Raw genomic sequence first — 26,353 nt, 5'->3', positions numbered from 1 at the left:
TTTTCCGCACCAGAACTTTGAACCCTCTATTCAAGTCCCTCTTAGAGGATTCTTCAAAGATTATCCAGTACTGTGTATTATTAAGTGATCTCATGTCTAATGCTTCTCCAGTGGAATTTCTCTAAATAAGCCTGATATTCCTGCTGTGATTTCTTAATACTGACTGACCCTTGAGACAGGCATTCATACAGGTTATGTGGGACTTAAATATTATATCTTTTGGAGGACACATCTTTTTTTTTAAAAAGTTACAAATCATGAATATAAAATTAGGTATGAAAATGAATATATATTTAGAGCAAGAAAAGAAATCACAACAAATGTACTGGTGCCTTGGAGACTGAGTGTCTTTCTTTTGAGATCTCTTTAGGCCACTTCCCAGATACACTTACCTAGAAATGCTTTCTGATTGCAGCTTGGCTTCCTCACCCCTCCAGAAACCTACAGCTTCCAACAATAATCAGCACTCAGGTTAGCCCATGCTTGTAGGTGGCTCTGGAATTTTAGCTTCATGATAAATCTGTGTCTTCCTGTCTCCTGTTTTAGTATTTTTAAGTAGTCTTTAGGTGTTCCACTTAGTACAAATTCCCATTTGACTTTTTTAGTTATAATTGGGAAATCAGAGAATATATGCATGTAACAAGATATTTCTTAATGTCCTTTTTTAAAGATTTTGTTTATTTATTTGATAGAGTGAGAGAGAGAGAGCACAAGCAGGGGGAGTGGCAGGCAGAGGGAGAGGGAGAAGCAGGCTCCCTGCTGAGCAAGGAGCCCGATGCAGGACTCGATCCCAGAACCCTGGCATTATGACCTGAGCCGAAGGTAGCCACTTAACTGAATGAGCCACCCAGGTGCCCCCTTAATGTCCTTTTCTTAATGTCTATAAATTAACCAGGGAAATTATTTACTCTGTGTGACATCACAGCCCCATTTTACTTTCTATTATCTTCTCAAATCAATGGTTCCCAAATCTGGTTCTATATAAGCATCATCTGGAGAATCCTTTGCAAATATAAATTCTTGGTTCCAGTTCTAAACCTACTCAATTAGAATCTCCCATGGAGAGACCAAAAATCTATACCTTTAACAAGTTCTGCTGGTGATTCTTATGTAGTCAGTTCAGCACCAATCTCTGAGTGGCATTTGAGAACAGCTAGTCCCAAATAACTGAACAAGCCAGATTGTAGGCCTGATTCATTAAAGTGCCAGTAGTCTCAATCCATGGATTTAATTTTCTTCAAACACTTTTAGGATACAAAGAATCATTGGATCTAAGAATCTGGATGGCCTATTGCAGATTCCTAGAACTGCCACATTAGGACAACCAACTTGTTCTGAAAAATTAGTAATTACTGATAGACTGATAGGGAAGAGGAAGAAAAACACTATTTACTGCCCAAAATTAAAAAAAAAAAAGACTGGAGCATCACCAGTTTTCATCCTGTGAAGTTAAAACATGTATTTGTGCATATGGTTATCCCATCCACTACACAAATAACTAATGTGAATTAAAACCAAAATCCAGAAAAAATTAAATGTAAATATCATAGTAATTCCATCAATTAAAAAACACTATCTTGCATGTTACAAACATGTCAATCTTATTAGGACAAAGACTTTTACCTATTCCTGATATTGTTATATATATGTATATTACCCTCTCCCCAGGAACAAGAAAGACTAGCCAGATATACTATTCTTACTTTCACCGTAGTTATTTCCTCTGAAGGCAAGGGGTTAATTTCCAGAGTGTGCATATGGGTGATATTCCATGAATAAATGCATCATTAACATTCTCCTTTTTGGAGATCCAATGATACCACTAAGATTTTTAGTTAATTTTTTCTAAAGAACCTTTGTAATAATGTTTTTAAAAAGAATTGCTTTAGTATTTGCTGTGTGGGATGGGAAGATTTTGGAGACCCTGCCTTCTAAATCAGTCTTAGAAAACAATTTCCATATGTCATGTTCTATTGCTTTGTAAGTAGTGAGAAGAAAGAAAATTTAAGTGTGAGAAGAAAGAATAGAGCAGTCTTTTTATACTCCTTTGAGTTTAAGATTTGAAATTTTACTTTGTATTTCTTCAAAAGAGCAATGAGTTGCATTAGGTTTTGTCTTAAGAATAATGACTTTATTGTTTTTATAAAAATAACATGCTCACTATTTTTCAAATTCAAGCAAGTACAGAAGAGAAGAGAGAGGCAATTAACTTATAATCATACTACCCAGAAAGAACCATAGCTCTCTAGGCATATATACAGAGAGAAGTATGATGGATGGATGGAGGGAGGGATGGATGGATGGGAGGAAGGAAGGAAGGAAGGAAGGAAGGAAGGAAGGAAGGTCATTTTATATCCCCACTCCCTGGAATAGTGTCTGGATCATATTGGGTACTCAATAAAAAATACAGTGAATGAATGGATTATATAACTTTTTCTAGAACTACACTGGCCAGATTAGAATCTCATTTCTACCATTTAGTATCTGTTTGACCTTAAAATAAGTACTGAGGGGCACCTGGGTGACTCAGTTCGTTGAGCGTCCAACTCTTAATTTTGGCACAGGTCATGATCTCAGGGTTGTGAGATCAAGCCCCAAGTTGGTCTCTGCTATGCATGGAGTCTGCTTGAGATTCTCTCTCTCCCTCTGCTCTTGCCCTGCTTGCACAAGCACAAGCTCTCTCTCCCTCTCTCTAAAGCAAATATTTTAAAAAAAGAAAAAGGTACTTCAGTCAACTCATCTATAAAGTCAGGATAATAATACTAACCTTTGCCAAGGACATTAAATAAAATTGGACTCTGTGTGTGTGTGTGTGGGTGTATGCACACAATGTCTAGTAGAATTTGATGCCACTGCCTTGATTCACATTAAAGTGCCAGCAGTTTTATCATTGCTTTTGCACCATCAGTGAACATGTCAAAACAGTGAAAATGTCAAACAAAGCTTTAGTATTAGCATTACAATGAAAAATGCTTTGACTATACAGAATCCCTCACTTTGAGAACCTCTGCTTCAAACCACCTCTTGCCAAAATGGAGTCTATAGCCAGAATTCTCAGGATATTTTCAAGTCGTTTTCTTCCTGTACAGCTGCTTATAGAAGTGTGTCATCATTTGTTTCTTTTTGTGATCACTACCTTCAGAAGCTTACACGTGAGGCTGAGTCTTTTATTTGGTTGCTGCTTGAATCTGTGTCTCTTTTTTTTTTCTTCATTTTATTATTAGATGAGATTCTGTGATTGGACTACATGCATTCTACTACCTTTATCCATAAGTATAGTTGGGTTTTTAAATTAATTAAAAACCACTGTTTTTGTTTGTTGTTTTGTTTTATTATTAAGCTTGAGATTTCTCTTCCATTGAATAGGGCTTTGCATCAGTCAGAATTTAGTCAGGGGAGCAGAAGCACTATGAGTGTTACGGAGTAAGAGACTTTAATTTAGAGTTGTGGGAAGTGCTGGGGAAGTAAAGGTCTGGAAGAGAAGTTGGAAAGTCAGAGATGGAGTCACCAATCAGTCATAGTTTGAGAAGCCAAGTATGTCTAGCCACCAATGTAGGAACATGAAGGGGGAATCTGTGTAGAGGTCTATGAAAAACTCCTGCCTATAAATAAACCATGACCTCGATGAGTCCACAACCAAGCACCTGGGGGTGAATCTGTGGCCACTGTTGGTCAACAATGCCAGTAGCCAGGAAGAAAAGCTAGATGTGGAACAGGAGAGGGAAATGACAAGCTGATAGCTGCTAGGCACATCTTCTGCTCATCTCTCTATCTGCCTGTCAAAAGAGCTCCAGATGGTTATGGCCACTGCCTTGTTTCTACCTTCCAAATACTGAGCAAGTTCCTATCTTGGCCAATTCTAACCTGGAAGCATACAAGGAAGGGGATTTTGGAAAATGTAATTCTCAGCTTATTACACTCACAGAGCACAAACCACCAGGGTCTAATGGCATGTATTATGTTTTTTTAAGGTATAAATATTAGCCTTACCAAATGATCTTCCACATAAGAAATATAAAAACTTTCTATAGAATTTTCCCCTATTTTGCAAAAAAATAATATTGCAAAAATTAGAAGAAAATCCCTTTAATTTAGATAACTCATAATATCCATACAGGCTATATAGAGTTGAATGATTCTTTTTTCAAAAGGATTAAAATTCTTAAAATTATAGTCACCTGGAAGTCATCCTTAATTTGCTGTAACCTGGGGACTGTTTGGTGCATATTCTTGATGTAATTTCAATTATAAAAATAAGCTATAAAGTATTTTTATCATCAGAAAAAACTGTAAGTTATTATACACACACATATAATACACACATACACAAACCCATATATTTATGTACATATAAACACACACTCACCTATGCAAAATTCTATGTGGTCTCTTACCTATATTTAGTGTTCAATAAATGTTTCCCATGATTGGAGATTTAAATCAGAACTATATAAGCATTGTTAAATCCTCCTTACAGGTTTCTTTCTAAACATTGGTTTATAAACTGCTTCACTTTCTTTCTTGTTATTTTATCTTCCTACAACAGACATTTTTACTGTACAGAGTGCACTGTGGCTTGAATTTCATATATTCTGAAAGCAAAGAAAATGTTCCATCAGCAACAGTGCTTGATTAATTTAAAAAAGAGGGTCTTTTAAGGGTCTTGGATCTATCATTTCTTTTGGCAAATTTTCAAAGTAAATTTTGTGATCTTAATTTCTTTCAGAAGAGCATCCCTAATTAGATATTTTTCAAGGAACAAAAGTGCTTTCTTTGAGGCTAACTTTGCCAAAATAGAGTCACAGAATATATAGAGAGTAGAGGACCACAAGGGAAGGGAGGGAAAACTGAATGGGAAGAAATCAGAGAGGGAGACAAACCATGAGAGACTTTGGACTCTGGGAAAGAAACTGAGGGTTACAGAAGGGAGGGGGTGGGGGGATGGTGTGACCGGTGATGGGTATTAAGGAGGGCACGTGATGGGTATTAAGGAGGGCACGTGTTGGGATGAGCACTGGGTGTTATACGCAACTAAACTACCTCAAAAACTTATGATGTACTATATGTTGACTAACTGAACATAATGAAAAAGAAAAAAAGAATATTGAAATGTAAAGAGACAAAAGATACTCATGTTCATCTGTCCAACTACCCCTTTATATAGATAATGAAACAAAGGCCTACAGGGAGTACACTATTTGTCTAGGGTCACACAGCTATTTATTTAGTGGCAAAACAACTGCTGTATTTCATGGTGTCCTGAATATCAGTCAGATGCTCTTTAAAAAAAAAAAACCTTTACTGAGGGATATTTTACATATCATATCATTCTTCCATTTCAGGTATACAATTGAATGATCTCTAGTAAATTTACCAAGTTGTACAATCACCATAAATCGTTTTAGAATATTTTCCATCACATCAGTTAGATTTCACATGCCCATTTACGCACAATCTATCACCACACCCTGTGCCAGGATACCACTAATCTATGTCTACACAGATTTGTTTTTTGTTTGTTTGATCTTTTTACTGTATTATGCTGTCTGATAAATGCATTTTTGTCTTTTATACTTTTATGAATACCATCAACATGGATTTTAACACCTTTTCTAGAGTATAGTAATCTCACAAAAAACACTGTATTTATCCTTTGAAACTGTCTTTAAAATGAAAACATGTATCTTCTTTCCTGACCTAATTCTGATCAATGAGGTATAAGAAAATTTTTTCATGAAACCATTTTTAGTAGGATTTCTAGCTGATACAGCACCCAATTGAGCAAATGCATATTATTAAGATAACTATTTTATTTCTTAAGATTCATTTATTCCTGACAAAATTTTATTTCTTTTCTAAATAGAATCAACGGGTGCTTCCTTTCAAGCTACAGTTTATTCTTTAAACAGGAAGAATTGGAAACATGGAAATAAATTTGGACATATCACATCTGAGTTGAAATGCCATCATTAGAGATAAGAGATTTAATTTCTGTTAGACCAGTGAATAGAAAAACCTATCCACTAATCTCAATAGCAACAACACATTTAAATTCAAAATTCTCACACGATTTCTTTTTTTTTAAGATTTTTATTTATTTGAGAGAGAATGAGAGAGAGAGAGAGAGAGAGAGAGAGAGAGAGCGTGAGAGTCAGAGGGAGAATCAGACCCCCTGCCGAGCAGGGAGCCCGATGCGGGACTCGATCCTAGGACTCCAGGATCATGACCTGAGCTGAAGGCAGTCGCTTAACCAACTGAGCCACCCAGGTGTCCCTCTCACACGATTTCTTATAGCCTGTGATGGTTGTGCTCATGGGCTCAGATAAAGCCAAAAAGTATAAACTGAAAATATGAGAATACCAATTTCCATAAATAAAAAATAAAATAATTTAAATGCAATGATATATTCATTTCAGAACCTTACATTATGGCTATAAGATTAATGTAAAATGAAGACTGATGATGAAACTTAATCATTTTAAGTGCCCTTTGAATAAGGCATTAGAATATTTTAAAAGTATTCAAAAAGATAAAATTTTGTTTTTCGTTCTGCTCATCTATGAAGTTGGCTTTGGGGTTTTCTGTTATTTCTTTAACTGAAATTGAACTTTCTCCTCTAATTCTCTAAATTGCTAACATGATAACAAAATCTATTTACTCATGAAATCATGTAGTTTTAGAATTGTAAGGAGACTTTTACATATTTTTCAAAATTTTTTATTTAAATTCAATTAATTAACATATAATAATTATTGGTTTCAGAGGTAGAGGTCAGTGATTCATCAGTCTTATATAACAACCAGTGCTCCTTACATCATATGCCTTCCTTAATGTCCATCACCCCATCCCCCATTCCTTTCCCCTCCAGCAATCCTGTTTGTTTCAAAGATTAAGAGTCTCATGGTTTGTCTCACTCTCTGATTTTGTCTTGCTTCATTGTAAGAAGCCTTACAGATTGTATGTCCTTTGCTACTCAAAAAGTGTAGTCCATGGACCAGCAGCCTCAGCATCATCTAAGAGCTTTTACTAAGTGCAGAAACCACAGACCTACTGAATCTGAATCTGCATTTGCACAGAAGTTTTTAACTTTGATGAAGTCTAATTTATCAATTTTCCTTTTATGGATCATGTTTTTGGTATCAAGTCTAAGAACTCTCTGCTTAGCCTTAGAGCTCAAAGATTTTCTCCTATGTTTTTAGTAAAAGTTTGTTTTACATTTAAGACTGTGATCCATTTTGAGGTAATTTTTCAATAAAATATGAAACTTAGTTCTAGGTTTTTTGTTTGCCTATAGATGTCCAATTGCTCTAACACCATTTGTTCAAAAGGCTATCTTCTTCTATTGAATTGTTTTTGCACATTTGTCTAAAAGCAGTTGGGCATATTTGTGTGGGTCTTCTATTCTAGGTTCTGTCATTTATCTCTCCACCAACAGCATAGTCTTGATTATCATAGCTATATTGAAGTTAGGTAGACTGATTACTCCCACTATATTCATTTTTTCAAAATAAGTTTACTAGTATTCTAGTTCATTTCCCTTTTCATACAAATTTTTGAATAATCATGTCTATATCTGCAAAAAAAATCTTGATGGGATTTTAATAGGAATTACATTAAACCTATATATCAATTTAGAAAGAACTGACATCTTCACTATATTGAGTCTTCTAGTCCACGTACATAATAGGTCTCTCCATTTATTTAGATCTTTGGTTTTTTCATAGATTTTAGTTTAATATGTCCTATACAGGTCTTGTTAGACTAACACCTAAGTATTTCACTTTTCTGAGCAATTGTAAATGGTACTGTATTTTTTTATTTTGATGTCCATATGTTCATTGCTACTATATAGAAATACAATCTTTAACTTGCAGGTAAACTTGATTAGTTCATTTGTTAGTTCTAGGAATTTTTGTATTCTTTGAAAATTTCTAAATAGGCCAATCATGTCACCTGCAGTTTTAGTTCTTCCTTTCTGATCTACTTTTGATTTCCTTTTTTTGACTATTGCACTGACTAGAAGTTCCAGCAGCATTTTTTTTTTTTTTAAGATTTTATTTATTTGACAGAGAGAGAGAGAACACAAGCAGGGGGAGCTGTAGGCAGAGGGAGAGGGGGGTAAGGCTGCCCGCTGAGCTGAGCAGGGAGCCTCATGTGGGGCTTTATCCCAGGACCGAGATCATGACCTGAGCCGAAAGCAGATGCTTAACTGACTGAAAAGGCCAGGTGCCCCACAGCAATATGTTGAAAAGGAGTGGTAAGAACTGACATCCTAACCTTGTTCCTGATCTTAAGGGAAAGCAATCTCTCACCATTAAGTATAACATTAGTTGGAGGGTTTTTAGAGATGCTCTTCATCAAAATGAGACATTTACTCTCTGTTGCTACTTTTATCATGAAAGGATGTTGAATTTTGTCAAGTCATCTTCCTATATCAATGGATATAATCATGTGATTTTTCTTCTTTAGCCTATTAATATGGTGGCTCATATCAGCTTATTTCTGAATATTGAAATTAGCATTGCAGTTCTGGAATAAACCCCACTTAATCATGGAATACAATTCTTTTAATTGACGGCTGAATTCCCTTTGCTAATGTTTGTTAAGGATATTTGCATCTAGGGGCGCTTGGGTGGCTCAGTCAGTTAAGTGTCTGCCTTCGGCTCAGGTCATGATCCCAGGGTCCTGGGATTGAGCTCCATGTCGGGCTCCCTGCTCAGCTCAGCGGGAAGCCTGCTTCTCCCTCTGCCTGCCACTCTCCCTGCTTGTGTTCTCTCTTTCTCTCTCTGTCAAATAAATATTTTTTTAAAAAAGGATATTTGCATCTATATTAATAAGTAGTATAGATCTGTAGTTTTTTGTTTTTGCCTTTATTTTTGTTTGTACTGTCTGTCTAGTTTTAGTAACAAGGCAAAACTACCTTCATTTGAGAAGTGTTGCATCTTTTATTTTCAGTAAGAGACTGTGTAGAATTTATATTAATTCTCCTTTAAATGTTTGGCAGATTTCTCCAGTGAAACCATCTGGGCCTGGTGATTTCTTTTTGAGAATTTTAAAATTATGAGTTCAATTACCCTAATAGTTATAGGGCTATTCAAATTATTTATTTCATATTGGGTATATTGTTATATACCCTATATAATAGTTTGTGTTTTATAAGGAATTGGTCCATTTCTTCTAAGTTGTCAAATTTAAATGTGTAAAGTTCTTTGTAGTATTCCCTTATCTTCTGCACAGACTGTGGTGATACCCCATTTCATTCCCAATACTGGTAATTTCTGCCTTCTTTTTTTCTTTTTCACTGTTGCTAAAGGTTTGCCAATTTTATTAATCTGTTAAAAAAAAAACAGTTCTTTGCTTCACTATTTTTTCTCTTTTGTTTTGTTTTCAGTTCCATTGATTTCTGTTCTCATCTTGAGGATTTCTTCCCTTATTCTTGCTTGTATTTTATTTTGCTCTTATTTTTCTAGATTATTGAAGCAGGAGCTTACATTATTGACTTGAGACTATTCCTCTTTTCTAATGTGTGCACTTAGTGCCTTAAATTTCCCTTTCAGCACTGCTTTAGATGCATCTCACAAATTTTGATATGTTGTATTTTAATTTTCATTCAGTTCAGTGTATTATTTTTCCCTTAAGACTTTCTGACTCATGGATTATTTAGAAGTGTCTTTACTTTCCAGAGGTTTGGAGATTTTCCTGTTATCTATTATTTATTTCTATCTTGAATCCACTGTGGCTAGAGAACACATTCTGTATAATTTTAATTCTTTTAAATTTATTGAGATTTATTTTATGTCCCAGATTTGATCTATCTTGCTATATGTTCCATGGAAATAATCTGTATTCTGCTCTTGTTGGATGGTTTTCTATAAATAAAAGTATTTCTTTCTATAAAATTTTCTGTAAATGTTGATTCGGTCATGTTAGTTGATGGTATTTTCCTATATCCTTGCTGAATTTCTGTTTAACTGTTCTATTAATTATTAAGAGAAGGGTAGTAAAGTCTCTAGCTGTAATTGTGAACTTGACTATCTCTCCTTTCAGTTCTATCAGTTTGCTTTACGTATTTTGCAACTCTGTTGTTTGGTGTATACACAGTTAGGATTGCTGTATCTTCTTGGTAGATTGATCTTCTTATCATTATTAAAATAATCCTCCCTGTCTCTTGTAATGGTCTTTGCTCTGAAGTCTATTTTATCTGATATTAATATAGCCAGTTCTGCTTCCCTTTGATTGATATTTGCATGCTATATCTTTTTCAATCTTTCAACTGTCAGCCTGCCTACAGCATTATATTTGGAGTGAGTTTCTCATAGACAGTATGCAGTTGTCATGTTTTTAATCCATTCTGGTAATCTCTGGCTTTTATTTAGCATATTTACACCATTAGGATAAAATACTGCAGAGGAATATACTGCCTGATTAGGAGATGAAGACGTAGCATTACATTATATACATCCTCCTAAACTCTTTATCTCAATTACTGGTACTAGATCCTAGCACTAGAAATCTCAAAGACATCATGGATTTCTCTCTCTTACTCACCTCCTAATAATACCTAATGGCTAATACTTAAGGAGCACTTTGTGTGAAACACTGAGGTAATCATTTTACATCCATTAACTCATTTATTCTTTAAATTTTAGAAATGAGAAACTGAGACTTAGAGAGGTAAGGATTATAGAAATAGTGACTCAACTGAGTTCTACAGCAGGTGTATGTGATTCAACAGCAATATTTTATCATGACCCTCCCCAGTCTCAAATTTTGCCTTTGCAACTCCCCTAGAGTCCATCCCACATTTGTCATTTCTATTACTGGTATTGATACTCAGATTCCCTTTCCTTTTGCACACAATGATTTTAAAAACCTGCTAACAGGTCTCCCTGACACCATGGTCCCCTTCCTCCAATCCATCTTTCACAGGGTCCCCCATTATCTTCTTAGACTTTAAGTGGGATAGTGGAAAACATGGGGAATCTGAGCTGAGTTAAGATCACAGTTCAAAACTTAACTTTGTTTGTAACCTAAGCAAGTTGGTTTACCTCTCCACACCTCAATCTGCTTATCTGTAAAATGGAAATAATTTTATCTCCTTATAGATTATTGTATTAAATTAGATTTTACATGTAAAGTGCCAAGTGCACTGCCTGCACATAGAAGATTTCCATATATCTTACTTTCTTTCCTTCCCATAAATGTGAAAACAAAAATCATTTCACCCTTGCCTATGGAATATAATCAAAACTCATTACCCTGGTGTACAGGGTTCTTCACCCCAGGCCCACCTCTATGTCTAGTCTCATTTCCTTGTACTATGTCATTCCCCTCAAATTCCATTTTTCTTTGCTCTTACTATTCCCTCATTCTGGAATACATTTTTCTTCCTTTCTGCCTACTGAAATTATCTTTTAGGACCCTATTTAGAAACCATTTTCTCAAGTATCTTCTCAAATTACTCCTTTCACTTCCTAGTGTGAATGAATTAATCCCACCTCTCCCTTGTTCCCACAGGATATAGTGGGTTCTAACTGGATTAGGAGAATGAGGTATTATTCATATTGTATCACAAACATCATGACTTGAAGTAGCAGAACGGCTAAGAGCAGAGGGTTTGAGACAGATAATCCTGGATTTGGATTTGACTATGCCATTACCTACTTATATTTATATCCTCATGACTCAATTATGTTATCTATAAAATTGGGATAATGAGTATCTCTATTTTATGAGGTTGATATGAAAATCAAGTAAGAAAATATATATAAAGTGCTTAGTAAGAAGTCTGATATATGGCTTGTGTTTAGTAGAATCAGTAAATATTTGTTATGATGAATATCAATCCTAAATTTGTTACTCAGTTGTGAAACTTTTCATCATTTAAAAAAAAGCTTAATTTACAGTTTGAAGATTTGTGAGGATTTAATGGGACATGTGTTAAACCACCTAGCACTTTCTATGATACATGGTGCCCTTTTATAAAGGCCCTTATTTTCTTGCCCTTACTCTCTTTTCCTTGAGTAATTCATGTGTCCTCCTTATTCTAGTGTACTAAACATTTAAATAAAGGTGGCAAGATGACACAGGAATATTTTAGATGTTGAATATATGAAAATATTGCAGTCTCATGGTTTTAAATAAAATTCCAAAAATATTATTAAAACTATACTTTATTGTTTTTCTCACACAGTTCTCATTCTCCCTGCTATTTTTGTTTTAGTGTCTTTATCTTCTCTTCTCCCCTAAACCATCTTAGATGGTCTCTTTGACTTAATTTCTCAATGTCTGTACTTTTAGATGCCTAAAAGTCACCTAAATAACCTAAAGATCATCTATATGACTTTAATTTAGATTAAAATTGTCAGTCACTTGGGTTATTCATTAGTTAGTGATAGAATTCTAGTTTCCAGGGCAGAAAACCCATGATCTGGATGGGTTATCCAGATAACCCATCTGGATGGGTTAGCATCCAGGATGCTGGATAAAGCAGATTTATTTTAAAGTTACAACATGGTACATTGGAAAAGAGCACTTAACTGGGCATTGAGACACCTGTCCTACTACCATTACTTGCGTGACCCCAGGAAAGTGGCTTCACCTTTCCGGCTGTCAATTCTCCCTTTATAAAATGAGAAATCAGAACTCTGTGGTTTCTGCTTAAGTGCTATGATTTTACATGTTATAATATGTCTTTCTTAAGTTGAGTGATTCAGATAACACAATACCTCACCTTGTTAGGAGAGAAATTTGGAGCAACTCTTTTATATTATAATTTCACCCTGAATTCACCTAGAGGCTTATAGTGAGGAAATAAAAAGTTCAAAATGCCCAAGGTCAGTAAGTCTGAATCAATTATCAGAGTGGATTATTTGTGCTAATGTGTTTACATGGCATGCTCCTCTCTTCCTGAAACATTTGTGAGGTTTAGAGACTACTTTTCATTTTCAAATAAAAAAGCTCCCAGCCACCTATGCTCAGGAGTACAGCAATAATGGATTTTCACTATTCCTGACAGCATATGCTAATTCACAGACTTTTAAATGGAAAGAAAGCAGAGACTATGAAATGACTAGTTTTATACTCTCTGAATCTTATCATTTTTTTTATCATGCAGTAAAAGTTCACATACAATTCGGTCCCATAATATTCTATTTTATTTTTATAAAAAGGGTATGTTCTAATATGACTTTCGGATGCATTTGTAATTATCATCATTTATTATATAGGGCTGTTAAATATAAAAAATTAATATTAAATAGCAATACTTTTGAAAGATGATCTTATTTTTTCTGCTTTAGGAAATTAAAATATGGAATCTAAAAAATCTACGAGGTCAATGTTGCATATTCATTCATTTATGCACACATTTATTTATTCAACAAGTATTTTTTGAGGGCCTACCATGTGTCAGGGACTGGTATAGATTGTAGAGAAAATAAAGACCCACAAGAAAATGTTCCTTTCCCTGGAAATTATATTCCATGTGGATTTGACAAAAATGCCATGCAGTTCCGGTCTCCAGAAGAAAACGGGCAGTTGCAGAACTTTGCAAATGTTTCATTACGTGTTTGCACAAAACACTGTATTAATTTCATAGGGCTTCTGTAACAAATTACTGCAAACTTAAGATAGTTTAAAACAACAGAAATCTATCGTCCCATATTTCTGGAAGACAGAAGTTCAAAGTCAAGGTGTCAGCAGGGCTATGCTTTCTTGGTTTACAACAGAATAACTCTAAGTGCCATCTCTTTCTTCACATGGCCATCTTCCATCTATGTGAGTCTGTATCCAAATTTCTCTTTTCTTAAAAGGATACCAGTCACTGGATTAGGGCCCACCCATATCCACTATGACCTCATATTAGTTTATGGGTCTTGAAAAGACCCTATTTCCAAATAACATCATATTCATAAGGTACAGGTAGATACAAATTTTGGAGGGGACACACTAGTCAACCCAGTACAAAGATGAAGATAAATTAAATCAATAATAATGGGGTTTTTTTTTGTTTTACCTTCTCACAATTAATATTAATTTTCCCTTAAGATTTAATGCCTTTACTTTTAGTCTCATTTTGAAATTATTCTTCAACTTTTTGAATGGCTTTCAAATCTGTGGATTACATTGTAGTTTGTAACTCAAATTACATAATATTTTTTTCTGAAGTGGGATTCTTTATTGGAACTTAATGTTTACCTTGACAGATTGTTGGACTCAAATGTCTATAATAGTTTTTGCAGTAAAATTAGTGAGGAGAATCTGGCTCATTACAGACCCTGGTCACTTTATTTTGTCTGCTTAGGACTAGATGATCCTTTTCCTTTCTGATAATTTAAAATATTTATTTTTCTTGTCAAAAGTGCCATTTGCTACTCTTTAAAGAATTCGAACAGAAAATAAACTATACCCCAGTTGGGACTCTTATTCTAAACAATCAAACTATAAGGGCAAAATTTTGAGACAGTACCCTGCACCTACCTTGTTTCCTCACTTCTAACCTAAAAATAGCACAAACCCAAAATGCAGTGTTGATTCACAAACCCCAAATGCAGCACAAACTCCAAAGTGACTACCAAACTGAACTCTGAACTGTCATCATAGGCAACCCCACACCCTGGAAGCCCTTCTAGTAATATTTTGCACTCTGCCTCCTCTATTACCTGATAAAACTTCCACAAGCAAAATCATCATCATCATTGAACAACTTAGATATATAAAACATAAATGTTGAAGTCCTCCCCCCATCCACTTTCAGATGAAATAACTGTTTGGAATGTAGCCTTTCAGATCTTTTCTGTGCCTAGAATATATATGTGTGCTGTGTGTTTATATATCTTTTATTCCTACACATGTATAATTTGCTGAAACATGTTCTGGGAGATCTTTTTCTACAAGAAAGTTGGATCATACTTTACATATTGTTTTGTAACTTGCTATTATCACTCAAAGTGTATTGAAATTATTTTACCCGGGCAGAACTTACAGCTTTACTTCATTCTTTCAAGACAGTTTTCCAGTACATTTAGGTTATTTCTATTTGGGGACTTACAATAGTGCTGAAATAAACAATAGTATGTGTTGACATTTGGTGGTGGAACTGACTCAGAAATAGGATTGCTGGTAAGTATATGTAGTTTTATTTTATAATCAATCAAAATGTACTCTAAAGTTGGTATCTATCATTTTATTTCTTCATTTCTCTCTCTTTTTTGTGGAGGGCAATCTGAGGTGCTAAAAATGACCCATTGGTTTTACTTACATATTTTTGATTATTGGTGAAATTGAGTATGTTTCCATGTGTTTATTCTCCACTTGTAGTTCTTTATTTATGTATGTATTTATTTATTTAAAGATTTTATTTTTTATTTGGCAGAGAGAGAGAGAGCACAAGCAGGGGGACTGGCAGGCAGAGGAAGAGGGAGAAGCAGGCTCCCCACTGAGCAGGGAGCCTGACGTGGGGCTGGATCCCAGAACCCTGTGATCATGACCGGAGCCAAAGGCAGATGCTTAACCAACTGAGCCACCCAGGCACCCCATGTAGTTCTCCCTCTAATTGCTTTGCCCACTTCCTTTTTTTCTCCAGGGATGTTTATCTCATTGATTTGGAGAAACTCTCTGTAACTATTAAACTTTGCCCTTTGTATGCTGCAAATATTTTCTCCTGGGATGCCATTTGTTTTTTACCTTTGCTTTCAACATATATTTCTATAGAGACATTTTCAATTTTTCGCAATCAAATCTGTCCCTCTTTTAACATTTCTGATTTTCATTCCAGATTTGTAAAGGTCTTTTTCACACAGCATTTTAAAACCATTATTAAGACTCAAGAAATTATTTTTTCATATAACATGAAAAGGAATCTAATTTAATTTTGTAATGGAAAGCCATTTGATTCCTTTCTTATTTTGAAATGACATCTTTGTGATATACTATATTTTGTTTCTTGACTGCTTAATTGTCTTTCCATTAACAACCTGTATTAATTACTGTAGCTTCATATTATGTTTATAAATCTACCTTATTAGTCTGTTTCCAAAATTTCTTGGTTATACATAAGCATTTATTCTTGCAGATAAATCTTAGGAGGAACTTTTCATGTTCTAAAGTAAAATTCCATTGGTATGCTATTAAGTTTTTTATTAAAATTGTATTAAATCAATAAAATAAAATAAAATTGCCAGATTTACAATAGAGTTTTTCCATGTGGAAACACTGTTTCTTTTGTCTATTTATTCAGGGTTTCTTTCATTATAGTGTTTTTTTTATATTGTTCTTACATATTTCTATAATTTTGTTACATTTTGAGTGGGACCTTTTTAAAATATATTTTTTAATTGGTAACTGCTATTGATGTCTTAACATTTACCTACAATTTAGCAATCTTGCAAAACTCCCAAATTAGTTCTTTTTTAGAGCCCTTCTTTAGAATTTCTAAGTAGACAACATTTTCACATGAAAATGATAATTTTATTTCTTCCTGCTCAATATTTCTTTTTTTTTTAAGATTTTATTTATTTATTTGACAGAGAGAGACACAGCGAGAGAGGGAACACAAGCAGGGGGAGTGGGAGAGGGAGAAGCAGGCTTCCCACTGAGCAGGGAGCCTGATGTGGGGCTCAATCCCAGGACCCTGGGATCATGACCTGAGCTGAAGGCAAATGCTTAATGACTGAGCCACCCAGGCGCCCCCTGCTCAATATTTCTTGACTATTATTGTCTAGCTAGGATCTCTAGAACAGTGCTAAATAATAGCACTGATATCAAGCATTTCTTTTCATCTATAAAAATTGAACCTTGCCCAGGTCTCCTTTTCCCTCACTCCACCTAGGTTAAGTGCTTTTATTCCATATTCTTAAAACTCTCCAACCTGGATCTATTGTAGCACAAGTCACATGGAAATGTAATTGTTTATGAGGTTGGTATTTGTGTATTCTATGAACTCAAGATATGACAGCCTCTTCATTCCATTGCTATAGACCTACCAGCTAACCCAGTCCTAATACACAATAGTGGTTCAGTTAGTCTGTTCTCTTCTCATCTCTCTCCATTTTAGTCTGCCCTCCATATCCTAAAAGAGGTGGAAATTCTGTTGATTTTACACAAATTGTTAGATGTCTCCCTGAATCTCTATCCCTTTACTTCTCCCTTCATTCAAGCTCTTGTTTTCCCTCACCTGGAGGAATGTTTCTTTAACTTAAATAATAGGTCTCTCTGAAAGGAAAAAAAAAATCTATGAATCTTACTGTCGAATCAAATTTTTATGATTTTGCTTAAAGATATGCAAACAATATTTGGTAAAACTTACATTTATAGTTTCTTATACAAATCTAAAACCAAAACAAATTTATACAGTAAATACTTTCATAACCAGTAACATTAAAATTGCAATTTAGGCTTAAAGTGACAGTACCATTTTGCTGAAATTAACATGTCAATTTTGAATAGTGCAAAGATGCATGCTCAGATCTGCTTCTATATAATCTGTCTCTGTGTTTTTACTTCTGTGACTGTCAAATGGAGACTATCCCTTTGAATAATAACGTTACACAGTGTAATTTTTTAAAAAGATTTATTTATTTATTTGAGGGAGAGAGCGAGCACAGACCCAGGTGCATGCGAGTGGGGGGAGGAGCAGAGGGAGGAAATCTTTAAGCAGACACCGTGCTGAGCATGGAGCCCAATGTGAGACTCTAGGGCTTGATCTCACAACGCATGAGATCATGACCTGAGCCAAAACTGAGTCTGACATTTAACCGACTGAGCCACGCAGGTGTCCCTCACCGTGTAATTTTGATAACTCAAGACTTTGTGTAGTATTTCAGAATAACATACTTCATATTTAGCTAAACTCTGGCACTGTGCAATTCTCAAATGCCAATTTTAATGAGATGTCATTTGATAACTCAGTAAAGCTTGTTTGTACATTTAAGTTAGCATGAGAGAGTTACTGAAATCTGCATTATGTGGATGTATAATATCAGATGCAAAAATTCTTTATCACATTTTTTAAAAGATATTATTTATTTATTTCACAGAGAGAGACACAGTGAGAGAGGGAACACAAGCAGGGGAGCATGGGAGAGGGAGAAGCAGGCTCCCCGCTGAGCAGGGAGCCCGATGGGGGGGGGGGCTCGATCCCAGGACGCTGGGATCATTGACCTGAGCCCAAGGCAGATGCTTAACGACTGAGCCAACCAGGCGCCCTATCACATTTGCTTTTATATTAGCTCCTCACCAGTGATGCGAGTTGGTACAGATAAAGACATGGTTATACTGTTGATGCTCTAGTGAAGGTTCTTTTAAGATATACATGCCAATACCACTGAGTACTATCTGATAACTCAGTTTTCTCATCCCTTTTTTCTTTTTTAAACTAGTATACTCCATCGGACTTTGTTTACACAGTATACTACGTCAAAGAGAAAATAATTTTTTAAGTACTGAGATGGGTTGTTTTTTCTTCCTATAATAAAGTATAACGTAAGGAAGTCCAGCTTTTATATTACTAGTTCTCAGAATGAAGGAGGTTGTGTCTATAATTCACATTATTAAATGACAATTTTTCTGACTAAATAGTATTTCAGTCCAATTTTATTTAAAAAAACAGAAATTTCTGTCTTCGATAAAATTTTTCTCAAGATGGGAAGTTTTTAATTTGGCTCTTCCACTCATGATTTACCACTCAGAAAGCAACGCTTTTAATACTGTAAATCTTTTCTTAAGATCAATTTCAAATGCCACCCCTGTATGAAATCTCTTTACCAAAAGTGGTCATTCCTGGACTCCATAGAGCTTGGTTCCTATCTCTACCAAAATAGTTGGAACTAAAATTTTATTTTCTTTTTTTTAAATTTTTATTTATTTATTTTTTAAAATGTTTAAAAGATTTTATTTATTTATTTGAGAGAGAGAATGAGATAGAGAGAGAGCATGAGAGGGGGGAGGGTCCGAGGGAGAAGCAGACTCCCTACTGAGCAGGGAGTCCGATGCAGGACTCGATCCCAGGACTCCAGGATCATGACCTGAGCCAAAGGCAGTCACTTAACCAACTGAGCCACTCAGGCGCCCTAAAATTTTATTTTCTTTCTTACATGCTTTTGTCACCCAATTATACAAACATACCTATGATAAAGTTTAATTTATAAATGAGGCACAGTAAGAGATGAACAGAAATAACTAATAAAATGGAACAATTATAACAGTATATAAAACTTGTGTGAATGTATTCTGTCTCTCTCAAAACATCTTATTGTACTATATTCATTCCCTTCTTCTTGTGATGATAAAATACCTACATGATGAGACGAAGTGAGGTGAAGGACGTAAGCACTGTGACACAGTGTTAGGTTACTACTGACCTTCTAACCATAGGGCAGAAGGAGGATCCTGTTTTTAGACCAAACTTGATTGTGGGTAAATGAAATTGTGAAAAGTGAAAATGTGGATAGGGAGGACTACTGTAATACTCAGCAAATGTTTAATGAATGGATAAATAAAAAAATAAATGAAGGCCCTTTCCCCTTTGCCAAAAAGTTGCTACCACTCAAACAATGCTTTGGTACAATAATGAGCCTTAGTATTGTTCCTCTGTTTCTCCTGCTTCAGTTGCACATGTGAAGTTGGTGAAGTTTTTTGCTTCAGCAGAAGAGTAAACTGAACTTTATAGTGTAAGTTTTCAAAATTTTCAGCCCTTTAGGGTAAAAGGCCCTACAGTTAGGTTCCCAGGACCCTTTATGGATAAAGAGGATTCAAGACTTCTCCGTAGCAAATAACTAGAAAAGACTGGTAACATGTCTCACACACCCTAAGACTATATTTTTCATTGTCCCTAAATTCAAAGAATTGGGTATGAAGGCACCCGAATGAATCTCATGATAAATCCTCCCTTAAAATTTTCTCTTAGTAGAAGAGAATCCAAATTGTAGTCCTAGGTTTCCTCCAGCCACACTTAGGTCCAGATACAAAATACCCAAGGCAAATAGGGTGACCAGCTATCCTGGTTTTTCTGAAACTGAGAAGTTTCCTGAGATGCAAGAATTTCAGTGCTAAAGCTGGCATAGTTATAGGCAAACAGGAAGGTTGATCATCCTAAATTGGCAAAATACCATGAGCCCTCATGCCAATTCCCCTGTAAAGACACATTTAAGGTAATCCAGTTAGTAACTCAGCTTTTTAGGTAATCGGCACACGTATAAAAAGTGTCTGTTAACCATTTTCCTTCCCCTTCTTTTTCTAGACTACGATATTTCTTTAGTTAGGGATTGCAAACCTTATAATGCAACAGAATCACTTGGAGGGCTTGCTCAAATAGATTGCCCCAAAGTTTCTAATTCAGTAGGTCTGGAATAGGGCTCAAAAATCTGCATTTCTTACAAGTTATCAAGTAATGCCGATGACACTAGTCTGGGGACCTAGCTCTGAGAGCATTGCTCCAGAAGTTTGGTATCTTCTGAGACTAACATGTAATCAAAAAAGAAAACAAGTCAACTGAAAGTATGAAGATATGAATAATATAAAATACAGGCTATAATAAGATTTAGTCTGTTTTCTTTCATTTCTTAAGCACTTATCAGTGGTGAGTACAGATTTTAAAAAATCTTAACATACGAAGTTTTAAATAAAATATAAAAGGTTCTAACCTTCAAGAAAGTTTTTGCAGAGATGTGGGGGAGTTCTCTATTATTGGGTTTACTTTAATGACTGTGATTTCTCTGTTGAAAAGTAAGCACAGTGTAGCACCATTCTGGGGACATTTGGTTCCTCTTCTGAATGCTCAAACCTAACAGCTGAAATATACTTTATACTTAATCTGAATCATAGTTTCACAATTCATTCTCTGTGACATACTAAACAGGAAAAAAGTGCATTTTGATGACACAGTCTGCATTTCTTTCAACCTACGCAAACTTTTTAATGTAACAAAACTATAAAAGCAATTCCAGATTATAAAAATGCATTTGATTTATGCCCATATTCTGCCTTTGGAAGCATCTACTGCTGCCCCCATCAGTACACAAATTTTGCCTTAAACTATGGGAATATGTCCTCTTTCTTCAAAGAAAGGTTCCTGATTGTCCTCATTTAGATGTTATATTTGACCTGGGAGAAACTGAGCTCTAGTGCTTTGATGGCAGAATTTAAATCCCATTGATAAAGGTTTCTAGGGAAATGGGCCTGAAATAGAAAAAACTCTACCATATTGATGAGTAAAGTGAATTTCTAAAATGTCCTAATTTCAGAAACTAGTTTTCAATAATAACAATTTTGTTTTCGTCCCCAGCGTTCTGGTGGTGCCCTTGCCATTCCCTTGTGTGCATTCCAGGGGACCGTGTCTCTCCAAGCACCTACGGGGAAAACCCTATCTCTTTCTACCTATGAGGTAAGTGCAGAAGGACAAAAAATAACCCCAGCCTCTAAGAAAATAGAAGTCTATCGATCCAAAAGTGTTGGCCATGAACCGAACTCAGAAGATTCTCCCTCTACATTTGCGGACACCAGTGTGAAAATACACTTGGAAGTTCTCGAAATTTGTGATAATGAAGAAGCCTTGGACACTGTGTCAATCATTAGCAACATCAGCCAGTCCTCTACACAGGTCAGATCTCCATCCCTACGCTACTCACGGAAAGAAAACAGATTTGTTTCTTGTGATTTAGGGGAAACAGCCTCATACTCTCTCTTTTTACCCACGAGCAATCCCGATGGTGATATCAACATCTCCATTCCGGACACTGTTGAAGCACACAGGCAGAACAGTAAAAGGCAGCATCAAGAAAAGGACGGCTACCAGGAGGAAATCCAGCTGTTAAACAAAGCTTACAGAAAAAGAGAGGAAGAAAGCAAGGGTAACTAGTGATCTTTTGGTCTAATAAGGCAAGAATGGGTCTGCAAGTTCAAACTGCTAAACTAACAATTTGGTTCTGAGGCTATTTGATTTCCTTTATTACTTGTTGGTTTACATAAGCATTACAGATTTAGTAGTTAACGGTTTTTAGGGCAAGCAGCTGGAACTAGCATAAACACTTAAGTGCTTTTGATGTATTACCTGTAGATCACACACTGTGGTAATTAAAAGATTCATTTCTTATCTGATTCCTAAAGCTGTTTTCTAGATTAAATATCAGCCTCATTTACTAATGTTTTTGCCGGTTGGTCACCCTCATAAATTCAATGAATATATTGTTCACATCTCATGTTTCAACACATAATGCTGGCCTTTATCATAAGGGGTAAGAAGATATTTTGGGAATGGAAGAAATGTAGAAAAACTCTGAATTGTATTTAAAGAGACTTGCCTACATGTGCCTAGCAAGACAAGCTTATTACAGTTACTGCTTTAGATTTACAACCATGTCTAGGAAATATATTTTCATGTAAAATGGCAAACTAGCTAGCTTCCAACTTTGAAACATGCATGCCCATACTCTGTAAATAGTTGTTTCCTTCATTTCTGTAAAGTTCAAATTGCTTACTAAATGTTCTTCTTCCTTTCTCTCTTAAATGTAAGTATTCTCCTTTCATCTTTTCATTATGTCAAGACTTCCCTTGAAACAAAATATTGTGTTACAAGTGGAATTAGTAATCCATAACTCAAACATTATTGTAAATGTTTTAAATGTACACATTATCATTTCTAGAATTGTTTTATTTGAATGGAAATTGGGGAAAAGCACTTCCAGATTAAGTTCTGTGAGGTATGCTCAATTAGATTAACAAAGTTTTGGGTAAAGCAGAGGAAAATCCACTAAGTAAAAAAATAAAAGTATGTTTCTAAAGCTGCAGATTTGGCAAACTTTTTTTTTTTTTTAATTTTATTTATTTACTTGACAGAGAGAGAGAAAGAGTGAGAGTAGGAACACAAGCACGGGAGTGGGAGAGGGAGAAGCAGGCTTCCTGCCGAGCAGGGATCCTGTTTCGGGGCTTGATCCCAGGATCCTGGGATCATGACCTGAGCCAAAGGCAGATGCTTAACGACTGAGCCACCCAGGCGTCCCTTGGCAAACTTTCTTAGGCATTCTTGAAGTATAGAAAATTTTAGTAAAAATATTGTTCTAATTTTAGGTGCTTTTTAGTTTTTTTCTCAAAGGCATGTATAGCTCAAGCAAATTCATATATTTTATTAAATGAGTGTAAGGTATACATTTCAACACTAATTTTAAAATGTGTTACATTGTAAAAATGCAGGAATCACCTTGTCAGAATATTAGTAATGTATACTTCAAAAATTATAAAGTGATTTCACTTCAAAATGCTTTATTCTGATCTTTCTTTAAACATACATTAAATGTATTACTTAAATGTTTATTTTCCAAAGTTATTGAGTTGACATTTTACGTGGTATTTGACTTTGTGCACCGCCACACCTCACTCACATATCTTATTTACTATTTACAGACTGAGTGAATAATTTTTCTAAATGATTTATTTTGGTTTCTATTTTATTATACTGAATCAGAATTCTAAATTACTTGATATGGGGTTTTCAGACTGTTTCATCTTCAGATCTTTTTTTTTTTTGCCATCAAGAACTCATTTTCAAAGTAATTAGCTCAATGGACTTTATCTCTCATTTAATCTCTCAATATCTCCTCTTCTAAGCTTGGGAAGCAAAGGTAATGCCATTAGTAAAGTTGTAAAGCAAGCCTCAAATAATGCATAACATATAAATTCAAATTCAAATATGCTATCATTACAAATATATTTTATTTAAAAAAACTTTTTATATCCCTAAAATTGAGGGCTATTTTGTTTCTTTAAAAGATTTATTAATTTTAGAAAGAGAGAGAGAGTGGGGGGATGGGTAGAGGGAGAGAGAGAATCCTGAAGGAGACTCCCCACTGAGCGCAGAGCCCAATACTCTGCTCTAAGCTGGGCTCAATCCCAAGACCCTAAGATCATGACCTGAGCTGATAACAGACTGAGCCACCCAGGTGCCCCAAAATGGAAGGCTATTTTAACATAATGACAAATGGCCTGATCAAATACTATAAATTAATGGCATTGAATGCCTGTTATAAAAGCAAAAGTTGAATATTCTAATAATGCTTTGTAAAAGGTAAGCTGTGATATATTAAATTTAGATGTATAATTTTATGAAAGAGAAAGGTGATTTTGTTGCTTTAAAGTATAATTTTTGGCAGCTAGGAAATTAGAAACAGAAACATAATAAAACTGAAGAAAATAATAAAGATTTCAATAGAAATAAATCCTTCATAACTGGCACAGCTCTTTAATGCATAGGAGAAGATGATGTAAATCAAGAATTAAAGAGCACAAGAACTGGATTGGAAGACAGTAATACTCCTTTTTCCCTCTTGTGTACTATTTTCTTTTCACTGGACTTGGGCCTGTGCTGGAAGAACTGGAAAAATAAAAAACAAAACAAAACAAAAAAAGTAGGATATTTCCATTTAATTTCTCTTGGCTATTGAATCAACTATACACTGGATCCACTTAAAAGTTCTGCTATATTAGGGATGCCTGGGTGGCTCAGTCAGTTAAGCATCTGCCTTCCGCTCAGGTCAGGGTCCTGGGATCGAGCCCCACATTGTTGTTGTATCATCGTTGTCATCCAAGCCAATTGCAGTTGAAGCTATAAGAAAAATCTATAGGGGCTATGACTAAGCATTGAATGGCTCCTCCCAATCCTCATTTAGAAACAGTAAAGGTAAGTAAGCTACATCAGTATAAAGTGTACTTACTCTTTATACTGATTATGATTATAAAAATGTGTTTCTGGTATAGGAAATACCCTTATAGAAATCTTGTGCTATATTTAAATAGCTTACCCTGTTATATTTTATTAGTAGTAAGTACTATATTTCATATAGTTGATTTCTCTATAAACTGATGAATCTGAAGACAAAAACTACTTATTATCTAATAAAAATATCACCATCTGGTGGTGACTCCTACAAACTGAAAAGACATAATATCTATGACTCCCAGTTAATATAAACACATGTATAATCCCAAAGAGTTGTGACTGACCGAGGTAACCATTTTGAAGACCACAGCATTATTCAGAATATAATAAAAATCATTTGGTTATACATTACTTGGAAGCTTTTCTCAATATGGTTCTTTAGTATTGGATTTCATTAGATTTTCTCTTAGTTTCTTATTCTATTCAGCTACTTTCATTAATTTATTCATTATAACATTTAATGAATGCCTACTATATGCTAGAAATTATTCTAGGTACTTAGGATCATGACTGTGAACAAAATCAAAACACATACACACACATAAATGAGTTTGAGCAAACTGCAAATTTAGAGAACACAGTCCACACAAGACTTCCCTCACTCTGACACCAACTGCAAGTTTAGGATATCTCCCAAACCACTATCAGTTTCCATAATTCCCTAGAAGGACCCACAGGACTTACAGAAAGCTATATTGTCACAGTTATAGTGCATTACAGGTAAAGGATATAGATTAAAATCAGCCAAGAAGAGAAGCACATACAACAGAATCCAGACAAAGTCTAAATGTGGAGCCTCTGTTGTCTGCTCCCCATGGAGTCATGGACAGCATTACTTTCCCAGACATCAATGTAAGACAACATACAAGGAGTATTGCCAAGAAGGAAAGCTCATTTGAATCTTGGTGTTCGGAGTCTTTGTTGGGACTCCATCATGGTAGGAGTAGGGGTAAGCAAGGTTCACTGCTCACATGACTGATTTCCAGCTGCTAAAGAAGTCAAGTTGATAAGGAATGACACAAAGCCCCTACCCTAAATCACACTGTTACTATTTGGCTGATTTATGGCCCCAGACTCTTATAAAGCGACACGTTTCAGGGGCTTAGAGGCAACCTCCTCCAAAGGGGAGAGGCCTCTTTCTGGATGGGTTAAGGTCCACAATATACCATACATTTATACATGTATATATCATACCATATTTACATACCATACGTGTATACATGTATATATCTCAGGTAATGTTAAATGAATTGACAGAAAGTAGGTACCAGTGGTAATAAATATAATAAGAAAAAAATGAAAATAATGGGACAATGATGGAAGGAGTGCTTTTTCAAACACTTTAGTTAGGAAAGGCTTCACTGATAAGGTAATATTTCATCAGTCAAATAAAGTGATAAAACATACTATGTATCTAGGGAAATCATAGTTCCGGCAAAGGGACTATCAAGTTCCCAGAAGTGGGAGTATGCCTTTTGTATTTTGTGAAACCATCCATTAGGTCAATGTAAATGCAGATGAGTGAGAAAGAGAAAAAGTGATTGGAAATAAAGACAGATAAGGGCAGGGAGACAGATCATCAGTGCCTTGCAGGCCAGGTAGGACTTTGAATCTTACTCTAAATGAGGTGGGAAGTAATTGGAA

At 35.2% G+C, this 26,353-nt stretch overlaps 1 protein-coding gene across 1 annotated transcript in view; it reads left to right on the top strand.

Annotated features, from left to right (window-relative positions):
• GPR149 (G protein-coupled receptor 149) overlaps nt 1-22,845 on the top strand; it is a 70,638-nt gene extending 47,793 nt beyond the window's left edge. Inside the window, exon 5 of the mRNA XM_027585846.2 lies at nt 21,284-22,845. Within this exon, the coding sequence (XP_027441647.2) occupies nt 21,284-21,856 (573 nt within the window). The 3' untranslated portion in view covers nt 21,857-22,845. The remainder of the gene's footprint in view (nt 1-21,283) is intronic.
• Nucleotides 22,846-26,353: the final 3,508 nt, after the last annotated feature.

This window comes from Zalophus californianus, chromosome 1 (assembly GCF_009762305.2).
Source record: "Zalophus californianus isolate mZalCal1 chromosome 1, mZalCal1.pri.v2, whole genome shotgun sequence".
NCBI lineage: Eukaryota > Metazoa > Chordata > Mammalia > Carnivora > Otariidae > Zalophus > Zalophus californianus.
This window is presented reverse-complemented; position numbering and strand designations above follow the sequence as displayed.